General features: G+C 42.1%; 1 protein-coding gene across 2 annotated transcripts in view; it reads right to left on the bottom strand.

The window, feature by feature from the left end:
* Positions 1–2,371: 2,371 nt before the first annotated feature.
* AHCYL2 (adenosylhomocysteinase-like 2) overlaps positions 2,372–21,031 on the bottom strand; it is a 63,251-nt gene continuing 44,591 nt past the window's right edge. For both annotated transcript variants that reach the window (XM_011995883.1, XM_011995881.1), the window contains exons 12-17: positions 19,666–19,760; positions 9,645–9,743; positions 7,641–7,709; positions 7,442–7,520; positions 6,002–6,122; positions 2,372–5,528 (exon numbers count right to left, since the gene is read on the bottom strand). In XM_011995883.1, coding sequence (XP_011851273.1) covers positions 5,522–5,528; positions 6,002–6,122; positions 7,442–7,520; positions 7,641–7,709; positions 9,645–9,743; positions 19,666–19,760 — 470 coding nt within the window. In that variant the 3' untranslated portion in view covers positions 2,372–5,521. The remainder of the gene's footprint in view (positions 5,529–6,001; positions 6,123–7,441; positions 7,521–7,640; positions 7,710–9,644; positions 9,744–19,665; positions 19,761–21,031) is intronic.

Here is a 21,031-nt window from a genome sequence, read left to right on the forward strand (position 1 = left end):
GAGGGAGGGGCATTTACAGAATTGAATTGATATGAATTTCCAAGAAAGTCCCTGGCTCAAGGCCTGAACTACTTGACTTTGGAGTTTTTTCAGGGTATAATTTGTTAAACTCTTAAAAAATTACACTCTGCTTTAAAATTCACAACCCACGCCTTGCTCATCACTGCTTCAGTGTGGTAAACTTGCCATAGCACAGCCCATTGGGGTTTCTTAATAAAAAGAATTCATTATTCTATCTCTTTTCTTCCCAGTACTTCTCCTAAGTAGTCAGAGCCCTAAGGTTAACAGGCCCAGAACTTCATATTCTTTTGTGAGCCTAGTCAATCAGCAGAATATCAACCGTGGTAGCAGACAGGAGCGGCCAGTTTTAACGCTTTATTCCTTTTTCTGCCTACTCCTAGGGGAAAGGGCAGACTGATCTTGGGAGTAGGATAGAGGACAGCTTGCAAGTCCCCTCTGGTGGCTATCTAAAGCCACTTACTAAGCCTAGAGCTCCATCTGGCTTTAATTTCAGAGAAAGAATGTGTAAAACTGGTGTTATGAAGACTGTGTAGAGTCAACACGAGACCTCAATCCACGATCTTTTCCACATCTCAATGGAATAGAAGACCTTTACTAAGATCAGACACCTATGTGCTCATCATAGGCCCAGACATTCAAAATTTCTAATAAGGAGGAAGATATCTGGAAACGACTGGAAGATGCAACAAGAAATCACAGAGTAACTGAAAACTTTGAAACTATAGGCCATGGAATTGGCACACATTCAATTTATTTTAGCTTTTTTGTCAACAAAGGCATGTTAGCCATCAATACCATTCACCACAGAGGCACCCATACCTGGGAGCTAGTCGAGGCTGGTCAAGTCTTTCCACCTTGCAGAGATGACTCTAATGCTGTTATTTTTATATTTGACTTTATTAAAAAACCTACATTACCAATTTCCCTTGTCCCAAAACTCAAGGCTGCCAGCAGAGGGTTGGAGGTATAAATAGGTATAGTTACAATAATCACATATACCCTTTTCCCCATATAAGCACTCCACTTTAATCCACAGAGGTCAGATACTTTACTAAATGGATAGTACCTGGCACTGAGAAAGCTTAATAAGATGCAGGAAGTTTTAAAGTACCTGCTTTTCGAGGCTACCAGGCAGTTATGGTAATTTAGTAAAAAAAGGATAGAACACCCTCCTCTCTCCATAAAGGGCACCTGTGGGTGTAATGATGCAACAGAGGTTGTAGGGCTCTAGACTGAGACAAGGAATTATGTGTATGCAGTCAGCAGTGCGTGCCAGGCTCTGTAAATAAGCAGCACTTTTTATACATCAGTTCATTAAATCCTTACCCTAGGAGATAAGCAGTATCCATTTCACAGGCAAGAAAATCAAGGCTGTGAGTGGTTATGTAATTTGGCTAAGTTACGTAACTTGTAAATGGCAGAGCTGGGATTCAAACCCAAGCTAGCCTGTTTTAAAGTTCAAGTTATTTTCCACAATACTGTGAGGTGGAGAAACTTGTGCAGCAGTGGACAGCTTGGGCTTACCCTGTGATTCTGAAATGAAGACCCAGGCACCCAAGGTTCCATCCTTCACAAATGAGGAGTCAAGCCCTGTCGCAGGGGAGTGAATCCTTTCAGCTGCCTCACTGGCTTCACTGCTGGCTGCTGCATTCTCCTCCTAACTGGAATGGCACTAATTTTGAGGATTACCGACTGCCCAGACTATTCTAGTCCTGTGGCCCTTAATCTAAATAATCAGAAGCCAAAGTGGCAGAAGATTCTGCTATGGAAAGAAAACATCTTGCATACAGGATGCAGAACTAGTTTAGGTTGTCAACTAAAGAAGGTGGCTATCAGAAAGCTACCCAAAGATGGTTACCCTACTGGCAGTTGAGAAAGAATAGGCAATTGGATTCATCCTTTGGTTGATTATGTCAGGCAACTTGATTTAGAGACAAATCTCTGCCTGATGTACTTCTTTCTTCCCTTTGGCTGGATATAATCAGGTCCTAGTTATCAGGGTCCTTTGGTCCCAAACTGGGGGATGCTGATTTCCTGCGCTTTTCAACTAAAAGGGAGTCAGGGACCTAGAACTATGGTTTAGTTTCTCTGCCTTAAGCCTACAGTCCTCAACTCCCTAGGGTGGTGGTTCTGAGAAGGCAGGTTCTTTATACACACAGCCAGGATGCACGTGTGTGCTGGCAGGTAGGAGGGGAACAGGATATTTATTAACAAAGCTAAGGTCATTCAAACCTGCCCATTGGTAATATTTTCACATCCTTGCCCTACAGCAGGATCTCTAGTTTGTTGCCCAGAGATCTCTCTCATCTCTGAATTCCTAGTTCACAGAAACAAGAAATACCCTTAAGAGTCCATGTTAAGAATATTTTATTTGTTTTTTGAGATTACATAGTCATTATTGCTGATCTAATACAATCACTTAGACATAAAGATTTCCAAGAACTTCTCAGAAATGATAATCCTTAGAAGTTTTATTCCTTTCAGTAAGATGACAGAACTAGATAATTACGTATATATATAGAGAGATATATATGTGTATATATATAGTTTAGAACCTGTCCACATATAATTTGCTGGTGTTGCCTATTTTCCTTCCGTAATTTTCCTTTATTGAAAAAGCTTAATGCAACAATGCATTTTGATTCCTTTTTTAAAAACCATGGCAAAGTTAATTTTGAGAAAACCACAGGAGCAGCAATATCAGATCTGTTCAGAGAAAAGCGAAGCAGCAAAAAAGCTTTGCAAGAGTATGTGGCCATGGGGAGCCGTGCTCATATGGGCAAGTAGGATTGGGAGGGAGGAGAGCAGAGGGAAGGTAGAGTAGATACATTTTTTTTTTCTTTGTTTAAATGAAAAAAAGAAAACTGAATATCTCCATTAAGAAGGCAAAAAAGTGCCAGGCACGGTAGCACACACCTGTGGTTCCAGCTACTCAGGAAGCTGAGGCAGGAGGATTGCTAAAGCCCAGGATTTTGAGACTAGCCTGGGCAACATAGTGAAACCCTGTCTCTAAGGGGGAAAAGAAAAGAAGAAGGCAAAATATTAGCACAGATTCATTGTAGAGAAAATGGTATGTATCTTCACAGACTGGAGCCACATACAAAGAGATAATTAGCCTTCTTTCCCATGCTTCCAGATAACTAGGATGCATCTAAGGTAAGAGGTTGGAGGAAAGAAGATACATTGCTCTGATTCCAAGGGTAGAGGGAATAATGACCGATTTCAACCCTAAGATAGAACCCAAATACTTGGGAGGCTTGTGGTTCTTTCTTCTTAATGTTGATGGCACAATGTCCCTACAAAGAAGAGAGGTCATCTGAAACTCAGAGGCAAATAACTCATCATGGGCAGCAACACTGGCAACCTAACTTGAAGCCCAGTGTGGCTTTTTTATTTGGAGTGGGTCTCTTCACTATAGCAAGGCAGAATGTACTCCTTAAGTACCAGCATATAGTAAGCTCCAGAGAGCAAGGCTTTGCTGAGAAACAGCAGGTTATGATTTTTGGTCTAAGAATACAATAGGCTACAGACTATATATCTGCCAAATGGAATCTGCTCTGGATATAAGATAAGGTACAAAGATCTGAATCTCTTGCTAAAGGGACCCAATTAATACAAAAATCAGGACTAGGTAGGCAAAAGGAAGAACTGAATGTCTTAGTGGGATTTTTAGCATTTATGATCTTCCTTATAAAAAAGAATATAACCAGTACTTGCTGAGACATATGGCCTCTGAAGAACTGTAGTCTATGGGCTGAACCTGTATACTATTTAATGAGGCAAATAGTCATTTACCAAAGTTCCACTTCCTACTTCCAAAAGTAAGGTCACTTTCAGACTAGCTCTGAGAGTGTATGTGAAGACCAAGAGAAGTTGGAGAGGGTGGAGGTAGAAGAAGAGAATCAGGATGGGAAGGTTATAGTGGTCATGAGTGGTCTGGTGTTTCCTTGAGTCACCTTGGTCTTGAGACTTTGAGGCAGATCAGCATAGGAAAAAAGTGGGAAACAAACAAAACTGAGAGTGTTAAATAGGATCGATAAGGGGAAGAGGCTTATTTAATTCAAGTTTCCTAGGGCCACTCCAGACTAACTCTTAGAACCAATCTGGTCCCAATGAAACCCTTGAGACCAACAGATCAGTCTCCAAAAGGAATCCAATTTTTGAGTGGGACATAAAATGTCACGCTGCCCACAACACATTACTAATTCTTTTTGTAGCACTGGAGTTACTCAAGAAACTGCCTCTGAAATACAGAATCCTCAAATGGAAGAGTTATAAAAGATATGCCAGCAGAGAAGACCACAGATCAGATTGCAGATCTCAAGTTTCATCCATAGCAATTGTCAAAGGAATGAATGTCTGACGAGGTTCAAACTAGTCAAATTAGCTTTGATAATCTGGGTACAGTTTACAATTTCATCTCTGTATCCCTCAGCCAGTCAAGCTGCAATGACCTCCCTGGGAAACAAATAAATATATTCTGCTTCGTTAGGGTATCAAGCTCTGAGTCTGAAAGACCGGTCCCATTTCCAAAGCCTATACCCCTAAGTGTCTGAAAAAGTATGCCTTTCCCTACTGTTTCAGATGTAGCTTTAGGCAATAGCAGGAAGTTTCAGGAAGCAGTGCTTCACAACAAGCTCTCCTTTTCTGAGACAGTGCCAGTCTGGAGGGGCTTCCTTGGAAAATATCCAATTAAATGACAAGGAAGTAAAACTATGCGTCCCAGTGGAGCTGGCCCCACTTCCTGAGCAGAGGTTGGCTGGATTAGAAAGACAGCAAAACAAATGTCTGACAAATACCAAAACTGTGGAGGAAATAATGGAGGCACATCCCTCTTGCAACCAGCAAGTGTTAAAATGGACGTAAATATTCAAGGAGAAGAAAGGAGTCCTGGGTAAGAAAGGAGACCCCTGGTAGGCACAGCACAGCTGAGTTCTTGATGTAGCTTGGCAAAGCCATAAATAACACTCCTTCCTTATTAGCCTTTATATAAAGAAGGCAGTGATAGTGATGGTCAAGATTGGGAATCCAATCTTGCCTGAAACACTGGCCATGTTAATTCCCAACGGCCTCACCTGGGGAAGGGCCAAAGCTGAGAAAAGCAGGTGCTGAAAATTTATTCCAGAAAACTCCAGGGAACGGGGAGTATGGAATCTCTGGACTAACTCGTGAGCCTGGACAAGAGGAAAAAATGGCCACTGCTGAGGATTCAGTCAATGGGGAATGATGCAAATGATGCACTGGGAGCAGTGACCCCATTTCTTTCCTTCCTCAGCCCGTCCTCTGTGGCTCTCATGGCCCTCAGGGCAGTAACCACACTCTGGGCCAATGCTACAGGCACAGGATTCTTGATTTTAATAAATAAATAACCTAACACACAGGGTGAGCACGGCAGGCAGCTTTGATTGGAGAAGCAGCTTGCTGAATTCTTTCTTGTATAGTAGTGGAGAAAAGGCTTGGAGTTCTATTCCTTAAAACTTCTGGTTTGAGTTACAGGAACTTAATACCTGGAGGGAAAAGAAAGATGAGACTGTGATGTTATCAGCTAATGGGGATGCTGGGACATGAAGAGCCTGCCTAAAGGTGTAACAGGAGGCAGAGACTTTCCTGGAGTGTGCAGTGACAGAAGATAACTGTGTCTCCTTTTCACATCATTGAAAAAGGCCAGTATTTCTCCATAGAGAGATAAAAATCATGGCAACAAGATGAAATGGGGAAAGGAATTAAGGAAGGGGAACTTTATTTAATGAGGCAAATAGCCACTTACCCAAACTCCACCTCTCTGTCTCCAAAAGGCAAATTCAGGAAGGGGAACACTATTTAAGGCCTTGAAGAGTCTTTTGAGGGTGGCAGTGAGGGGAAGTGGGTTCATTTTTCTGAGTTCATGTAAGCGTATGTGGTTGGGGATGCAAAGACCAATTCCAGTGCAGGAAGCTCATCACTGCCCAGGTTTCCCTGATTTCTGGGGAGCCCAAGGCACCTGTAGTAATTAGGCTTGAAGGGCCCATTCTTGTTGAGTCCCAGATACTTGGCCTGTTCATCTGTCAGCTCTGTCAAGTGGGCATCAAAGGTAGGCAGGTGTAGGCTGGCCACATACTCATCTGGAACAGACCACAGAAGCCCTGGTATAAGCATGCATGCCTTTTACCTGATGGCTGTTGTCCCCAAGCTAGGCCTTAAAAAGTTCAAAGACACCTTCTAATTCCTGGAGCTGAATGAAAAATGTTCAACCTTTGCTCACTGGTCCTCAATTCTATGGAACAGCTGCCTTCAGCTTCAAGCCTAGTGCTTTCCAAAGCCTTAACAATTTATCCTTACTAACTCTTTCAGCTTTGAACCCTGCCTTCCAGAAAAGTGCGGGAGAGATGAAAGAAACAACAGGCATCAAGATTTAAAAGAAGGAACAGGATAATATGGGAACTAAATAATGGGAAGCTCCAACTTTAGTTTTGCCTTGGACTCCATACGTTGGGTCATTTAAAACAATTAATGCCTGGGGAAACTTGAATGGAAAAACTAAGAAGGATACTCTCACAGGATAAATGGCATAAATGAACTGTTTGCTTTGCTTTTAGTACTCTTTAATTCTTACGGGTTTCTGTTCACATTCTATTATCTGACTACACAGTACTTATTCATAATCTTGTGTCATTTCCTGTGTATTTGTTTGGTCTCCCAACTTCATTACACATTCCATCAGAATATGGACTGTGCTGTTGCTTTTATATTCTTCTACAGTGTCTACTAAAGGGAAAATATATCAACTTTTAACAGTTGTTATATACCTAATGCTAAGGCAAAACAAAATCAGAAGCTGATTTATTACCTGATCTTTGCCTGAGGAGTTTATAAACACACTGTATCAGTTCAGGTGCTTGAGGCAGGCTCTTTAAAAATTTAAGACAGGTTAATGTTTCTCTTATACAAAACACCCACATAACTGAATAGCTCCTATTTCACATCTCTCCTTTGGCCTGAAGCATTGGGATTGGTGTTGGAAAGCATAGTAAGAAAGTCTTGTGTCATCTGAGAAAAGGCTGGTAGGGGCTATTTGGCAGCCTAGAATTGGAATAAGTCAGATGTCACAAGGTAGGAGATAATTCTTCTCTTTTAAGGGAAGATTTTTTTTTTTTTCCTTTGAGATTCCTACATAAAGATACTTTAAGAGAAAAAAAATCCTTAAAATTCACAGGCAGGTAAAATAAATCACAGCAAAATGTCACCACTTTGCAAGGGCAACACATGTCGAAAATGGGATAAATCAACTGGGAAAGGGATCTAGGAATCCTAACTCCTACTTTACAAAATGAAGGTACCTTCCCCGCCCCCATACTTAAGTAAGCTAATGCCCCCAAACTTCCTTTAGCCTCAGACTCTGAACTACTTTGGTAAGGATGGAGATGGAAGAGTAAATACTTACCCATTTTCTTGGGCAACAGGTAGACATCCTGCTTATAGCGACCCTCAGGAGCATTGTAAAGCTCTATCAAGGCAAGAGCCTAGAAAAGCAGAGAGATGGATGCTGATGTGCCATTCATGGCAATCTACCCAAGCAAGTGAAACCTGGTGGGTCTGAGAACCCTCTCCAGACTACTGCTGTCCCACTCTGGAAGCCTTACCTGAGTAGTAGCAGTGATTGAGAGCACAAATGTAGGCACTGTGGAGCAGCTTAGGTTCAGCAGGCGGCCCTAGTGATCAAAGATGAAGACACAAATGGATTAGGACAAAGTTGCTGGCCTTTGAGAAGTGAGGGAAGAGAAGCATGACCGCCATTTTCCAAACACTTCCCGACTAACACTGCTGGAAAAAAAGCAGCTGTTTAATATATAAGAACTAACTGACTGATATTTAAATGAAACCACTAAAATTCTGAAAAACCTGATGAAACTAATAGCTAAAAGATTTCTGGAATTATTTGAAAAGGAATACAGATGGTCATATGACACTGAGGCTTATGCCAAATATCAGTGTATTTCTCTTTAATTTTCCACTCTCTACAGCAAAATATCCTCCTTCTGAGGATCGGCATTCCTTTGACAGACTGTCTTGAAATAAACAATGATCAGTCAAATCCAGGGACAATCTCTCCAGGTTGTGAGGGGAGATATCTTTGGACTTAGGAAGTTGTGATGATTGACTGATTGATTTATTAGATGGAGTCTCCCTCTGTTGCCCAGGCTGGAGTTCAGTGGCATGATCTTGACTTACTGTAACCTCTGCCTCCTGGGTTCAAACGATTCTCCTGCCTCAGCCTCCAGAGTAGCCGGGATCACAGGCGTGTGCCACCATACCCAGCTAACTTTTGTATTTTTAATTTTATTTATTTATTTTTTTTTAGTAGAGACGGGGTTTCACCATAGCGGTGATGATTTTTGTGCTCCTCCTTCAGTTTGGTTCTCCTGAATTCAAAGACAGCCTTGTCAGCCTTGCATTTTGAGTTGGTGATTCAGATAGCAGAAGAACTAGAAACTGCCCCCAATGCCACCCTTTCCTATTTTATTTCCTATGAAGCCTGACTACCTTTTTGCTCAACCATGTAGCACAAAACACCCATGGTACTTGCTTTTGTCACCAAAATTACCAGGTGGGACCTCCTAGGGCAGCTAGAAATAAGTCATCAGTCAGCAGACTGACATCAAAGCTATTAATGCATATTTAGCAATCTGCCCATCTCCTCCTCATATACACTTCTTCCTTGTGAAGAAATAGTTCAGTCCCTTTATGAATGCCCTAAAGTATCTGAGAAGATGAGATAAATTGAAGAAAACGTGAAGAGAACAGTAAGGACACTAAAAACCCCTAACTTTTGGGCCCCTAGATAAAGACCATGTATCTTTTACATTTTCATATTCAGGTTCTTTAATATAAAAAAAGAAAGAAAAAAGACTGAAAATCAAAATTGAGAAAAGTATTATTATCTTCCTTGTTATTTTGGTATCTTTCTCTGATGAAGAGAAAGCTTCAAGGTAAGAATAGAAGGCATCATTATAGCTCTCAGGAATCCAGGACTAGGGAGGAGGAGCTTTTAAGAAAGGAAAAGGGGTCAAACATTGACATGGAAGCCAAGTAAAATGAAAGTCAATAGTGTCAATGTGAGTTAGGAGCTAGGATGAGGAAATATCAATTGAGCAATTGATATCTAGGTAGGTACCTACTACACATCTGGCTCAATTCAAGGCAATGGACATTCAAAAACAGGGAATCTATCAGTAAAAACATACATTCCCAGAGCTTGCCTGATAGTCCTGGTTACAGTAGGGAATATCTACTTTGTGCTTACTGATTAAAGCATCCCACAAATGACATTATCTCTTTGCACACATCACTTAAAGTGGCACTGGTTCTATTTGTGAATTCCTTCTACAGTAATAATCATTATCTGACTCAACCTGTAGATTGACATGGAGAGACGGGATAATTGGTGAAAAGTGGGGAACCAAAATAGTTTCTTAATTGCAGAATGAAAAGATCTTTCACAATTAGAAGTAAAATCCATTGGGAAAGTAGTCAAACTTGTGCTTCACAGAGGAGTTGAAAGTATGCGAGAACATGAGGAGGAAGGGACCTGGGTACTGCAGTCTCTCCTGTTGTGGGGGAGTATTTTTTGCCAGTCTCAGCCTTACCTCTGCCAGCAGTACTATCCTCTTGCCATCAGGCCATATCACATGGTCAACTTGAGATCTTACTCGCTCCCAGGTCAGCTCTGGTGTCCGCAGACTCGCCTGGAACACATACAGCAAGTACAGCATTAGCCATAGCAAGCCCCACTGTGGGGACAGAAAGATGTTGAAGGGAGCCATTTCAAATAGCAGGTTGAAAGGAGCAACCAACATGCCAGATGGAGAATACCTGTCCTGTGTTGGTTAGGACTGTTCCATTTCAGGGAATTTAATCTGAGGCCCAGCCAGGGAGGGATCACTCAGGATGTCATTCCACAACATATACTGTGTGCCCACTCTCACAGTAAAAGGTGCTATGGGAAATACAAAAGAAACCAAAGACATGGTTTCTGCCTTCAAAAAGCTTCTACTTTAGATGGGGACACAAAACAATACATATGTGAGAGGAAAAAAATGCCCTTAAAATACTTACAAAGCAACATGCAAACAAGTGCAAATTAATACAGTGCAAACTGAATATATAAGTGCTGAAGAAACACAGAAAAAAAAGGAGGAACACAGCTGAGTGGGTTTAGTAAGAGGCCAAATGTCCTAAACATAGCATGCTGGGGCCCAAGGTTCTGCCCTCATATCCCAAGGTCCCAGGTTCCACCTTTTCAATGATGGTGGTCCACCCTAGTTACAGAAGCTTTGTGACCTAAGTGCAAATGTGAGGTAGCCTTTAAAGAAATGCTTAATGGTAGAGTAAAGCTCCCAATGGCTCACCCTCCTTCCATTTCTGTATATTGTATATTCAGAGAAAATGAGAAAAAAATGTTATTTTTTTTAACAGCAGCAATCAAATAACAGCCACGGGGTATAGACTTAAGACAACACCTTCTTTCTTCCAATAGGCAATGCCTAAAATAGAAAGTGAGTTCATATTCCAAAACTACCCATTGGCTCATTTGATAAAATTAAGGAGTCCTGCCAAATAGTTTTCAGACAAATAAAGAGAAACGCTTTTAGTTATACAATAATGGTTTACAGGGTACATACCATATTCTAGGCATCGTAGTAAAGAGCATGAATATAGGTAAGACTGTGGATTCCTTTACTGGGCTGTGAACCATTTATGGACAAAGACAGTATCTTCTTTTCATTTTTGTATTTCAAGGTCTATTTAAGCAAACAATGGGATGCTAAGCTAAAGTTTAGAAATTCATGGTTCCTGTCCACGAGGAAGTACCAATCTAGTGGAAAAGACATATACAATTATATTTCAGTGCATTCAGAACTATATTAATGGTGTGGACCGTTTCTTTATTAGGTAGATGGGAAACACATATACTTTCTTGAAATGTCAAGTTTCATAAATTGGTTCAACCTTTCTAGAGGGCAATTTGGCAGCAGCTAGCAAAATTTTATATGTACCTAATCTTTGACCAATTAGTTTCACTTTTTTAGGTCACGATCCTATAAAAATACTTTCTCAAGTTCAGAAATACAAGTACCCAAGAATGTTCAAACCAGCCTTATTTATAATAGTGAAAAATGTAAACAAACAAGGGAATGGTTAAGTAAATCAGGGTAGTTCCATATAGTGGAATATTATACAACTCTTTTTAAAAAAAGGTACTACAGTAGGAAGCTCCAAAAAAAAAGATAGACATATATGTGCTAACATGAAAACCATTCACTATTCTTTTTTTTTTTTTTTTTAGATGGAGTCTCACTCTGTCACCCAGGCTGGAGTGCAATGGCATGATCTTGGCTCACTGCAACCTCTGCCTCCTGGGTTCAAGCTATTCTCCTGCCTCAGCCTCCCAAATAGCTGGGATTATAGGCACACGCCATCATGTCTGGCTAATTTTTGTATTTTTTAGTAGAGACGGGGTTTCGCCATGTTGGCCAGTCTGGTCTCAAACCCCTGACTTCAAGTGATCTGCCTGCCTCAGCCTCCCAAAGGGCTAGCATTACAGGCGTGAGCCACTGTGCCCAGCCCACTCACTATTAAGTGAAAAAAATCAAGTTGCAGAACAATATAGTGTAATATCAATTATGGAAGTTTTTGCTTATTTTAAGCATATTTCTGGTGTTTGCATTTTTAAACTAAGCAAGTATTACTTTAAAATTGGAATTTTAAAAAATAAATGTTATAAATAAATACTGTAAATATAAGGGTTAAAAAGAACTTAAGGGAAAGGCACAGTGGTTCACGCCTATAATCCCAACATTTTGGGAGGCCAAGGTGGGAAGATCCCTTGAGCCCAGGAGTTCAACACCAGCTTGGGCAACATAGTGAGACCTTGTCTCTACAAAAAACAAACAAACAAACAAACAAAAAAACACAATTAGCTGGGCATGTTGGCGTGTGCCTGCAATGTCAGCTACTTGGGAGGCTGAGGTGGGAGGAATGCTTGAGCCTGGGAAGTTGAGTCTGCAGTGAGCTGAGATTGTGCCACTGTATTCCAGTCTGGGCGGTAACAGAGTGAGACCCTGTCTCAAAAAAAAAAAAAAAGAATTTAAGCAAACAGACCATTTTGAGAAGTCAAGGATATACGAAGTAGAATCCATTAGCCTTTAGAGCTTAGTACCATGGAGGGTAATAACCACAAAGAGTCAAGAGATACTCTTGGTGACAATGGCAGTTTTTACTGAGATGACAGGAGTTTAAAGTATTTCAGGTTAGTATTTATTCAGTAAATACTTTATACAGGAGTATAAAGTATTTCAGGTTAGTATTCAGGTTAGTATTTCACACCCCTAATCTCCCAGAGGCCAAGCAATCCTGGTGATTAGGAGTGAAGAGCTAAAACCCATCTTAGGAAGTATTCCTTGGGAAGAAAGATATGGCAGAATCAAGGAAAGGACACTTCTTATGAACATAAGAAAATAACCAATGCTTAGTAGAGGCAGTTTACTAGAGCACTGGTATGGCTATGCTGTAGGTGAAAGTCTGACAGTAAGTTTAAAAAGAGGTTTGAAGAGAAACTTGGTTAACTTATCTCTATCACTGTCCAGGAAGCTCCAATAACCTGCCTATTAAGGCCTAGTCAGCAGTCACATTCCTCAAGAGCAAAGGGTTTCCTACCTTACGGCTGGCACAGCTTGACAGAATCTCTCAAAAACATCCAGTTGTCTTTGCTGTGGGCCTATAATCACTAAACAACCTACCAGGAAAAGGGATTCCTGTGCAGACTACCTCCCCAAACCAGGTGTACGTCCCACCATAAACTGGCCACTCATTATGCTTGCACAAATTGGTCTTACATAATTCTGAACAGTGCACATCTGTTTGTTTTGTTTTGTTTTGTTTTTTCAGGGAGAACAACTGTGGTTCTAGTCCTGTAAAGCACAAAGTCTCAGGTTAAATCATTCTTTGGCTGGAACAAATGTTTAAAGCCTATGTACTTAGTGGTTTGACCACCTGAATTGTGAAGCTTACAATTACACAGGCCTTCTATGTGATGCACATGGGTAAGCAGGTCTGCTTTTTTTTGAGATGGAGTCTCACTCCGTCACCCAGGCTGGAGTGCAGTGGCGCTATCTCGGCTCACTGCAACCTCCGCCTCCCGGGTTCAAGTGATTCTCCTGCCTCAGCCTCCTGAGTAGCTGGGACTACAGGTACACGGCACTACGCCTGGCTAATTTTTGTATTTTTAGTAGAGATGGCGTTTCACTATGTTGGTCAGGCTGGTCTCAAACTCCTGACCTCATGATCCACCTGCCTGGGCCTCCCAAAGTGTGGGATTCTAGGCATGAGCCACCACACCTGGCTGCAGGTCTGCTTTTAAGAGAAAGTAAACATACAAAAGAAAGATATGGCCAAAAGGCAGTGAAGAGCACAATCCCTATCCCAGGTCCTTCAATATTCACAGCATTCCTATTTCTCAGAAAAAATGCAGCTTTCTAAATGATCAACTCTTCTGATGAGCTGCTCCTTCCTAAATATGCAGCAGGCAACATCTCAAGGTTAGGTAAAACTATGAATTCCTACCAAAAAAGGAAAAAAACACTCTTTAAAAATTTTGATTACTAAAAATATCTGGATACTTACCAAAATCATTCTCCTACAGTTTCACTGAATTGACTGGTAATGATTTCCCTCTTTTTCTCACACTGTGCATCCAATCCATTTAGCAAATTCCATTGGTCACAACCTATCACTTCTTATCACCTCTACCACTTGCCCACGTAATCCAAGCCACCACTTTCTACAGTCAGAAATACTGAAAGAACCTGCTGTTATCCCTATCATTAGTCAAGCTCCAGGATGTTTTCTTCATACAAAAGCCAGAGTAATTTTCTTTTTAGAGACAGGATGTTACCATGTTGCCCAGGCTGACTTCTAACTTCCAGGCTCAAGCAATCCTCCCACCTCAGCCTCCTCAATAGCCGGGGACTACAGGCTGAGCCACCACACCTGGCTTCCAGAGTAATTTTTAAAAACCTAAGTCAGCTGGACGCAGTGGCTCATGCCTGTAATCCCAGCACTTTGGGAGGCCGAGGCTGGCGGATCATGAGGTCAGGAAATCGAGACCAGCCTGGCCAACATGGTGAAACCCCGACTCTATTTTTTTTTTTTTTTTTTGAGATGGAGTCTTGCTCTGTCACCCAGGCTGGAGTGCAGTGGCCCAATCTCAGCTCACTGCAAGCTCCGCCTCCCGGGTTCACGCCATTCTCCTGCCTCAGCCTCCTGAGTAGCTGGGACTACAGGCGCCCGCCACCTCGCCCGGCTAATTTTTTGTATTTTTAGTAGAGATGGGGTTTCACCATTCACAGGATGGTCTCGATCTCCTGACCTTGTGATCCGCCCGCCTTGGCCTCCTAAAGTGCTGGGATTACAGGCGTGAGCCACTGTGCCTGGCCAACCCTGACTCTATTAAAAACACAAAAAATTAGCCAGGCATGGTGGTGGGCACCTGTAGTCCCAGCTACTCAGGAGGCTGAGGCAAGAGAATTGCTTAAACCTGGGAGGCAGAGGTTGCAGTGAGCCAAGATTGCACCACTGCACTCCAGCCTGGGCAACAGAGCGAGACTCTGTCTCAAACAAACAAATAAATAAATAAATACATAAATAAATAAAAACCTAAATCAGATTTTGTCACTCATCTATTCAAAACCTCCCAATGGCTTCTTTCAGAATAAAATCTAAAGTCCTTAACATGACCTGTGAAGCTCTACATAGCCTATACCTCCTTGAGTTAACTCTTCTCCTTACCCCCTTGACCAATGTTCCTGACACAGTGGCTTCTTTTCTTTTCCTCAAACACATCAAGCAGGTGTCTCCCTCAGGGTCTTTTACCTGCCATTCTCTCTGAACAGAATGCTCAGATGGCTTGCTCCTTTATTTTACTCAGGTTTTCTAAAGTGTTATCTCCTCAAAGACTTCCTTGACTACCTAACTAAAATGGAATCCCCAATATCCTTACCTTGTTATTTTTCTTCAATACTAAGCACTAACAATAACGATCTATTTCTTTATTATTTGTCTCCCACACTAGAATATATGCTCCCTGAGAGACGGGATACTGTTCACTGTCATTTGTTTAGTAAATTGGTATCTGGCACAGAGCAGAGCAGGTATTCAATATAAATTTGCTAAACACTGAATAAAAATTCTGGTTTCAATTACTAGTTGAGTTTGGTATTTCCTTGAATTTCATTTTACATGCCCTGTGACACTATCACCAAAGGCTGAATAATTTAACTTTTCAAAAGTTCCTCTGAGCATCTCCTTTTCTGGACCATTTGCCTTAGCTATGTATCTTCTGCCAAGAAGAACACAAAGAGAAGTGAGAGATGGCCCTTAGCTCATGTGACTGGCAGATATGGGAGCCACCTGGTAATACCTGCAAAACTTGGTCTAGTCTCAACACAGCAACCAGGGCAATCCTTTTAAAATAAAAGCCATCCTTTAAAAATGTAAGTCAGATTATAAACCCTCAACAGCTCCCTAGTCTCTCAGGATATAATCAGGAGTTCTCACAATGGGCTATGAGGCCCTCTAAGATCTGGCCTGTTACCCCTCTGACCTCATCTTCCACTGTTCCTTGTCCTATGCTCAATCTCTTCCAAGCACACTGGCCTCCTTGTTGTTCCTCAAACACACGAGGCACACTCCTGCCTGAGGACATGTGTACTGGCCTTTCTCTCTTCTTCAAATGCCATTTACCTAAAAACCCACATGGCAAATTCCTTCAAGTCTGCCTCAAACATCATCTTTTTTTAAAAAATTTTTTTTGCCAGTGTCAGGGTCTTACTCTGTCACCTAGGCTGGAGTGCACTGGCACAATTTTGGCTCACTGCAACCTCTGCCTCCCAGGCTCCAGTGATTCTGCCTCAGCCTCCCAAATAGCTGGTACTACAGGTGCAAGCCACCACACCCAACTAATTTTTTTTTTTATTATTTTTTGTAGCGATGAGGTCTCACTATGTTGCCTAGGCTGGTCTTGAACTCCTGGGCTCAAGTAATCATCCTGCCTTGGCCTCCCAAAGTGCTGGGATTAGGGTGTGAGCCACCACATATGGTCTCAAACATCATATTAATTTTCTTTTTTTTTTTTTTTGAGATGGAGTTTCACTCGTCACCCAGGCTGGAGTGCAATGGTGCTATCTCGGCTCACTGCAACCTCTGCCTCTCAGGTTCAAGCAATTTTCCTTCCTCAGCCTCCTGAGTAGCTGGGATTACAGGCACCCGCCACCATGCCCGGCTAATTTTTTTGTATTTTTAGTAGAGACAGGGTTTCACCATGTTGGCCAGGCTTATCTTGAAGTCCTGACCTCAGGTGATCCACCCGTCATGGCCTCCCAAAGTGCTGGGATTACAGGTGTGAGCCACTGCGCTCGGCCCATCATATTCTTAATAACGGTCACAGCTTGATCTATTTCAAATTATAATCCAGTGCTCAATTCTCCCACCATGCTCTACTTTTTCTTTTTTCTGTGGTGCTTTTGCCTTCTAACATACTATAAATTTTACATATTTATTATGTTTATTGTTTTTCTTATCACTAAGACATAAGCTCCATGAGGGCAGAAATATTTGCTTGTTTTGTTCAGTGACTCCAAGCATTTACAAGAACACCTGGCATACAGCAATCATACAAAAAATATTTGTAATTGAAGGTGAAGAGTCTTCTGGTCTTTATCCTGGGAGGTTACTTATGTCTGGGCTGCCTCTGAAGGAGAGATTACCATCATGATTTGAAGTTAATCCACAAGTCATGAGGAGATAATAAATATAACACACAGGAAAACAAAACAAAGAAAACTAGACCAGGCATAAAAAAACCCCTGGATTTTGTGCAATGGTTTATTTTTTCTTTCTTTCTTTCTTTTTTTCCTTTTAGAGATGGAGTTTCACTCTTGTTGCCTAGCCTGGAGTGCAATGGCGCGATCTCGGCTCACTGTAACCTCAGCCTCCTGGGTTCCAGCAATTCTCCTGCCTCAGCCTCCGGAGTAGCTGGGATTACAGTTGCACACTGCCAAGCCCAACTAATCTCAGTATTTTTAGTAGAGACGGGGTTTCATCACGTTGGCCAGGCTGGTACTACAGGTGCAAGCCACCACACCCAACTAATTTTGTTTTTTTTAATTTTTTGTAAAGATGAAGTCTCACTATGTTGCCTAGACTGGTCTCGAACTTCTGGGCTCAAGTAATCATCCCACCTTGGCCTCCCAAAGTGCTGGGATTACAGGTGTGAGCCACCACACATGGTTTCAAACATCACATTCTTTTTCTTTTTCTTTTTTTTCTTTTTTTGAGATGGAGTTTTGAACTCCTGACCTCAGGTGATCAATCTGCCTCAGCCTCCCAAAGTGCTGGGATTACAGGTGTAAGCCATCGTGCCCGGCCTGTGCACCGGTTTCATTTTGAATCAATTACATGCCTGACAAGGTAGTTAACTTCTTAGTTTCCCAACTGAAAATTAAGAATAAGAATAATGCCTCATGGAGTGGTCAAAAAGATGAAATGAGATGAAGTAAAAATACAAAAGGTACATGTCTGCATTTGGAGTTATTTTTATTTCAGAGCTTCTTGAGGGTTTAGAAAGGAAAATTCCTTCCCCTTCCCTTCCTCTGAAGATTTCCCATTAGGGCCCAGGGCATGACATCAATACTTCCCTTTAGGCCTTTCCCCTTTGGGGGCTCTAGAAGCAAAGTCATCCAGGAAATGAGAATCATTTGCTGGATAGTTTTAGAAATACTAATATCCTTGATCACTCAGCAAAGAGGCAGTATGGCAGCAAAGAGGCAGTATGGCACATAAATGAAACTTAAACAAAAGAAAAATAAAGAACCAACTACCAGCTAAATTGTTCATTGTAAGCAAAATATCATGGTAAGAGAAAGTAATAAGGCCATACCACTCAGACACCCCAGGGTAGACAGAAGCTTTGGTAGGTTGTTCTGCCAGCTATTTTTTTTTTTTTTTAAGACGGAATCTCGCTCTGTCGCCCAGGCTGGAGTGCAGTGGCCGGATCTCAGCTCATTGCAAGCTCCGCCTCCCGGGTTCACGCCATTCTCCTGCCTCAGCCTCCTGAGTAGCTGGGACTACAGGCGCCCGCCACCTCGCCCTGCTAGTGTTTTTGTATTTTTTTTTTAGTGGAGACGGGGTTTCACCGTGTTAGCCAGGATGGTCTCGATCTCTTGACCTTGTGATCCGCCTGTCTCGGCCTCCCAAAGTGCTGGGATTACAGGCTTGAGCCACCGCGCCCGGCCCTGCCAGCTATTTTTAATAATGGAAGAACAGAGCACAGAATTTAAAAGGGAAACCATGTATAATAAATTTTATCCAATAAGCTCTCAGTCCATCAGCTGGTCCTTACCTGGTAATGCTGAAGCTCAATCAGAGCAGCCCTCAGTAGAGATGAAAGTATGCTTTGCTTGAGCCAGTTACCCAGAGAGAAATACAGGTGTGCCACAAAAATGCCAGAAAAATTTAAAACCAGAGTAAAAGTCACACTGAGAGATACTTTGGTAAATCTGAAAATAAACAACACTTGGCTGGGTGAGGTGGCTCACACCTGTAATCCCAGCACTTTGGGAGGCTGAGGTCAGCAGATCACAAGGTCAGGCGTTTGAGACCAGCCTATCCAATATGGTGAAACGCTGCCTCTACTAAAAACATAAAAATTAGCCAGGTGTGGTAGCGGGCGCCTATAGTACCAGCTATGCTGGTGGCTGAGAAAGGAGAATCACTTGAACCCAGGAGGCAGAGGCTGCAGTGAGCCAAGACCGTGCCACTGCACTCCAGCCTGGACGACAGAGCGAGACTCCGTCTCAAAAAAAAAAAAAAAAGGAAAAAGAAAAAACACTTCTATTAACTATTACTTGGGCAACTTATTAGTACCAAGTGCTATTTTGGATTGGAAAATTATAGGGTGAATATAACCAAATTAGAGAATCAAAGTGATATATTTTCCAGGTTTGAAGAATACATGCTACTACACAACGGCACTGGATTGATTATGACACCTGCAGACACAATTACTACAGTTTGAAAAACATGTGAGGGGTGACCTCACCCAGTAAAAGAGAGGGATAAAAGAAGAAACCACAGTATTTGATACACACAGTCAATCCTAAGCAACAGAATCATCCCAGCCCATAGATTTCTCTCCCTTATTTCCTTGGACCAACCTACTTATCTCATCTTTATGGTAAAACCAAACACCCCCAAAATACTGACTACCATACTGATTCACATTCATTGTATCACTTAGCTTTGAGTTTGTATCATTCATTGTAGTTTTGAGTTTATCTTGCTCTCAATCCTAAACATAGAGATAAGGCTTACAGTGTAAACAGGCATCGAGCTTGAATAGAAGATGACAATCATTTAAAATTATTAAATTGAGATGAAGAAACTTTATAGTCTCCACAAATACAGGCTATAGGGCTAGTAAATGAAAAGATGTGGACAACTCTGCCAGGACAGTCATGTTTAGGATGGCTTGTGACACTGCTCTCTCATTTTCCAGTTTGTTTCTTGTGAAGGAGAGAAAAAAGCCCCCAATAATGAGCCACTTGATCTTACCACGTCAATCTCTGTGTTGGAATGTCCCATGTTACAAACGATGCAGCTATTCTTCATACGGTCCAAGTGCTCTCTGGTTACCACATTCTTGTTACCTTAAAAACAGAAGAGAGGTTTGAGTGCTCACTGTCTTTTGGTGGCAGCAGAGAAAGATAATCCACAGAATGAGAAAATAAATGTGCAAATCATATAACTGATAAGGGACTTGTTATAAGGAATTCTTACAACCCAATAAGAAGAAGACAATTTAAAAATAAGCAGGCCAGGCCGGGCGCGGTGGCTCATACCTGTAATCCCAGCACTTTGGGAGGCCGAGGTGGGCGGGTCACGAGGTCAGGAGATTGAGACCATCCTGGCTAACATGGTGAAGCCCCATCTCTACTAAATATACAAAAATTTAGCTGGGCATGGTGGCGGGTGCCTTTAGTCCCAGCTATTCAGGAGGCTGAGGCAGGAGAATGGCGTGAACCTGGGAGGTGGAGCTTGCGGTGAGCCGAGATCGCGCCACCGCACTCCAGCCTGGGCGACAGAGCAAGACTCTGTCTCAAAAAAAAGCAGGCCAGCCATGCTCACTCATGCCTGTTATCCCAGCACTTTGGGAGGCTGAGGTGGCAGAATCAATAACTTGAGCCCTGGAGTTTGAGACTAGCCTGGGCAACATGGCAAAGCCCTATTTCTACAAAAAAATACAAAAATAAGCTGGGTGTGGTGGCATGTGCCTGTAGTCCCAGCTACTAGGGAGGCTAAGGTGGGAGGATCGATTGAGCTCCATAGGTCAAGGCTGCAGTGAGCTGTGATTGCACCACTACACTGTAGCCTGGGTGACAGAGTGAGACCCTGTCTCCAAAAGAAAAAAAAGAAAAGGCTCTGAATCGACATTTCTTCAGAGAAGATGTACAAATGGCCAATAAATATATGAAAAGATGCTCAACATCATTAGTTATTAGGGAAATGGAAATCAAAACCACAATGAGATGCCACTTTACGTTCATTAGGATGGCAATATCAAAAAGAATGGCAATAACAAGTGTTGGTGAAGATATGGAGAAATTAGAAGGCACATGTATTGTTGGTGGGATTGTAAAATGGTGCAGTCACTTTCAAAAAATTTGCCAATTCCAACCAGGCGTGGTGGCTCATGCCTATAATCCTAACACTGGGAGGCTGAGGGGTGGATTGCCTGAGCTCAGGAGTTCGAGACCAGCCTGGGCAACATGGTGAAACCCTGTCTCTACTAAAATACAAAAAATTAGCCGGGTGTGGTGGTGTGTGCTTGTAGTCCCAGCTACTTGGGACCACACACCCGGCTAATTTTTGTATTTTTTTTGGTAGAGACAGAGTTTTGCCATGTTGCCCAGGATGGTCT

This window comes from Mandrillus leucophaeus, unplaced genomic scaffold, assembly GCF_000951045.1.
Source record: "Mandrillus leucophaeus isolate KB7577 unplaced genomic scaffold, Mleu.le_1.0 Scaffold5, whole genome shotgun sequence".
Taxonomy (NCBI): domain Eukaryota; kingdom Metazoa; phylum Chordata; class Mammalia; order Primates; family Cercopithecidae; genus Mandrillus; species Mandrillus leucophaeus.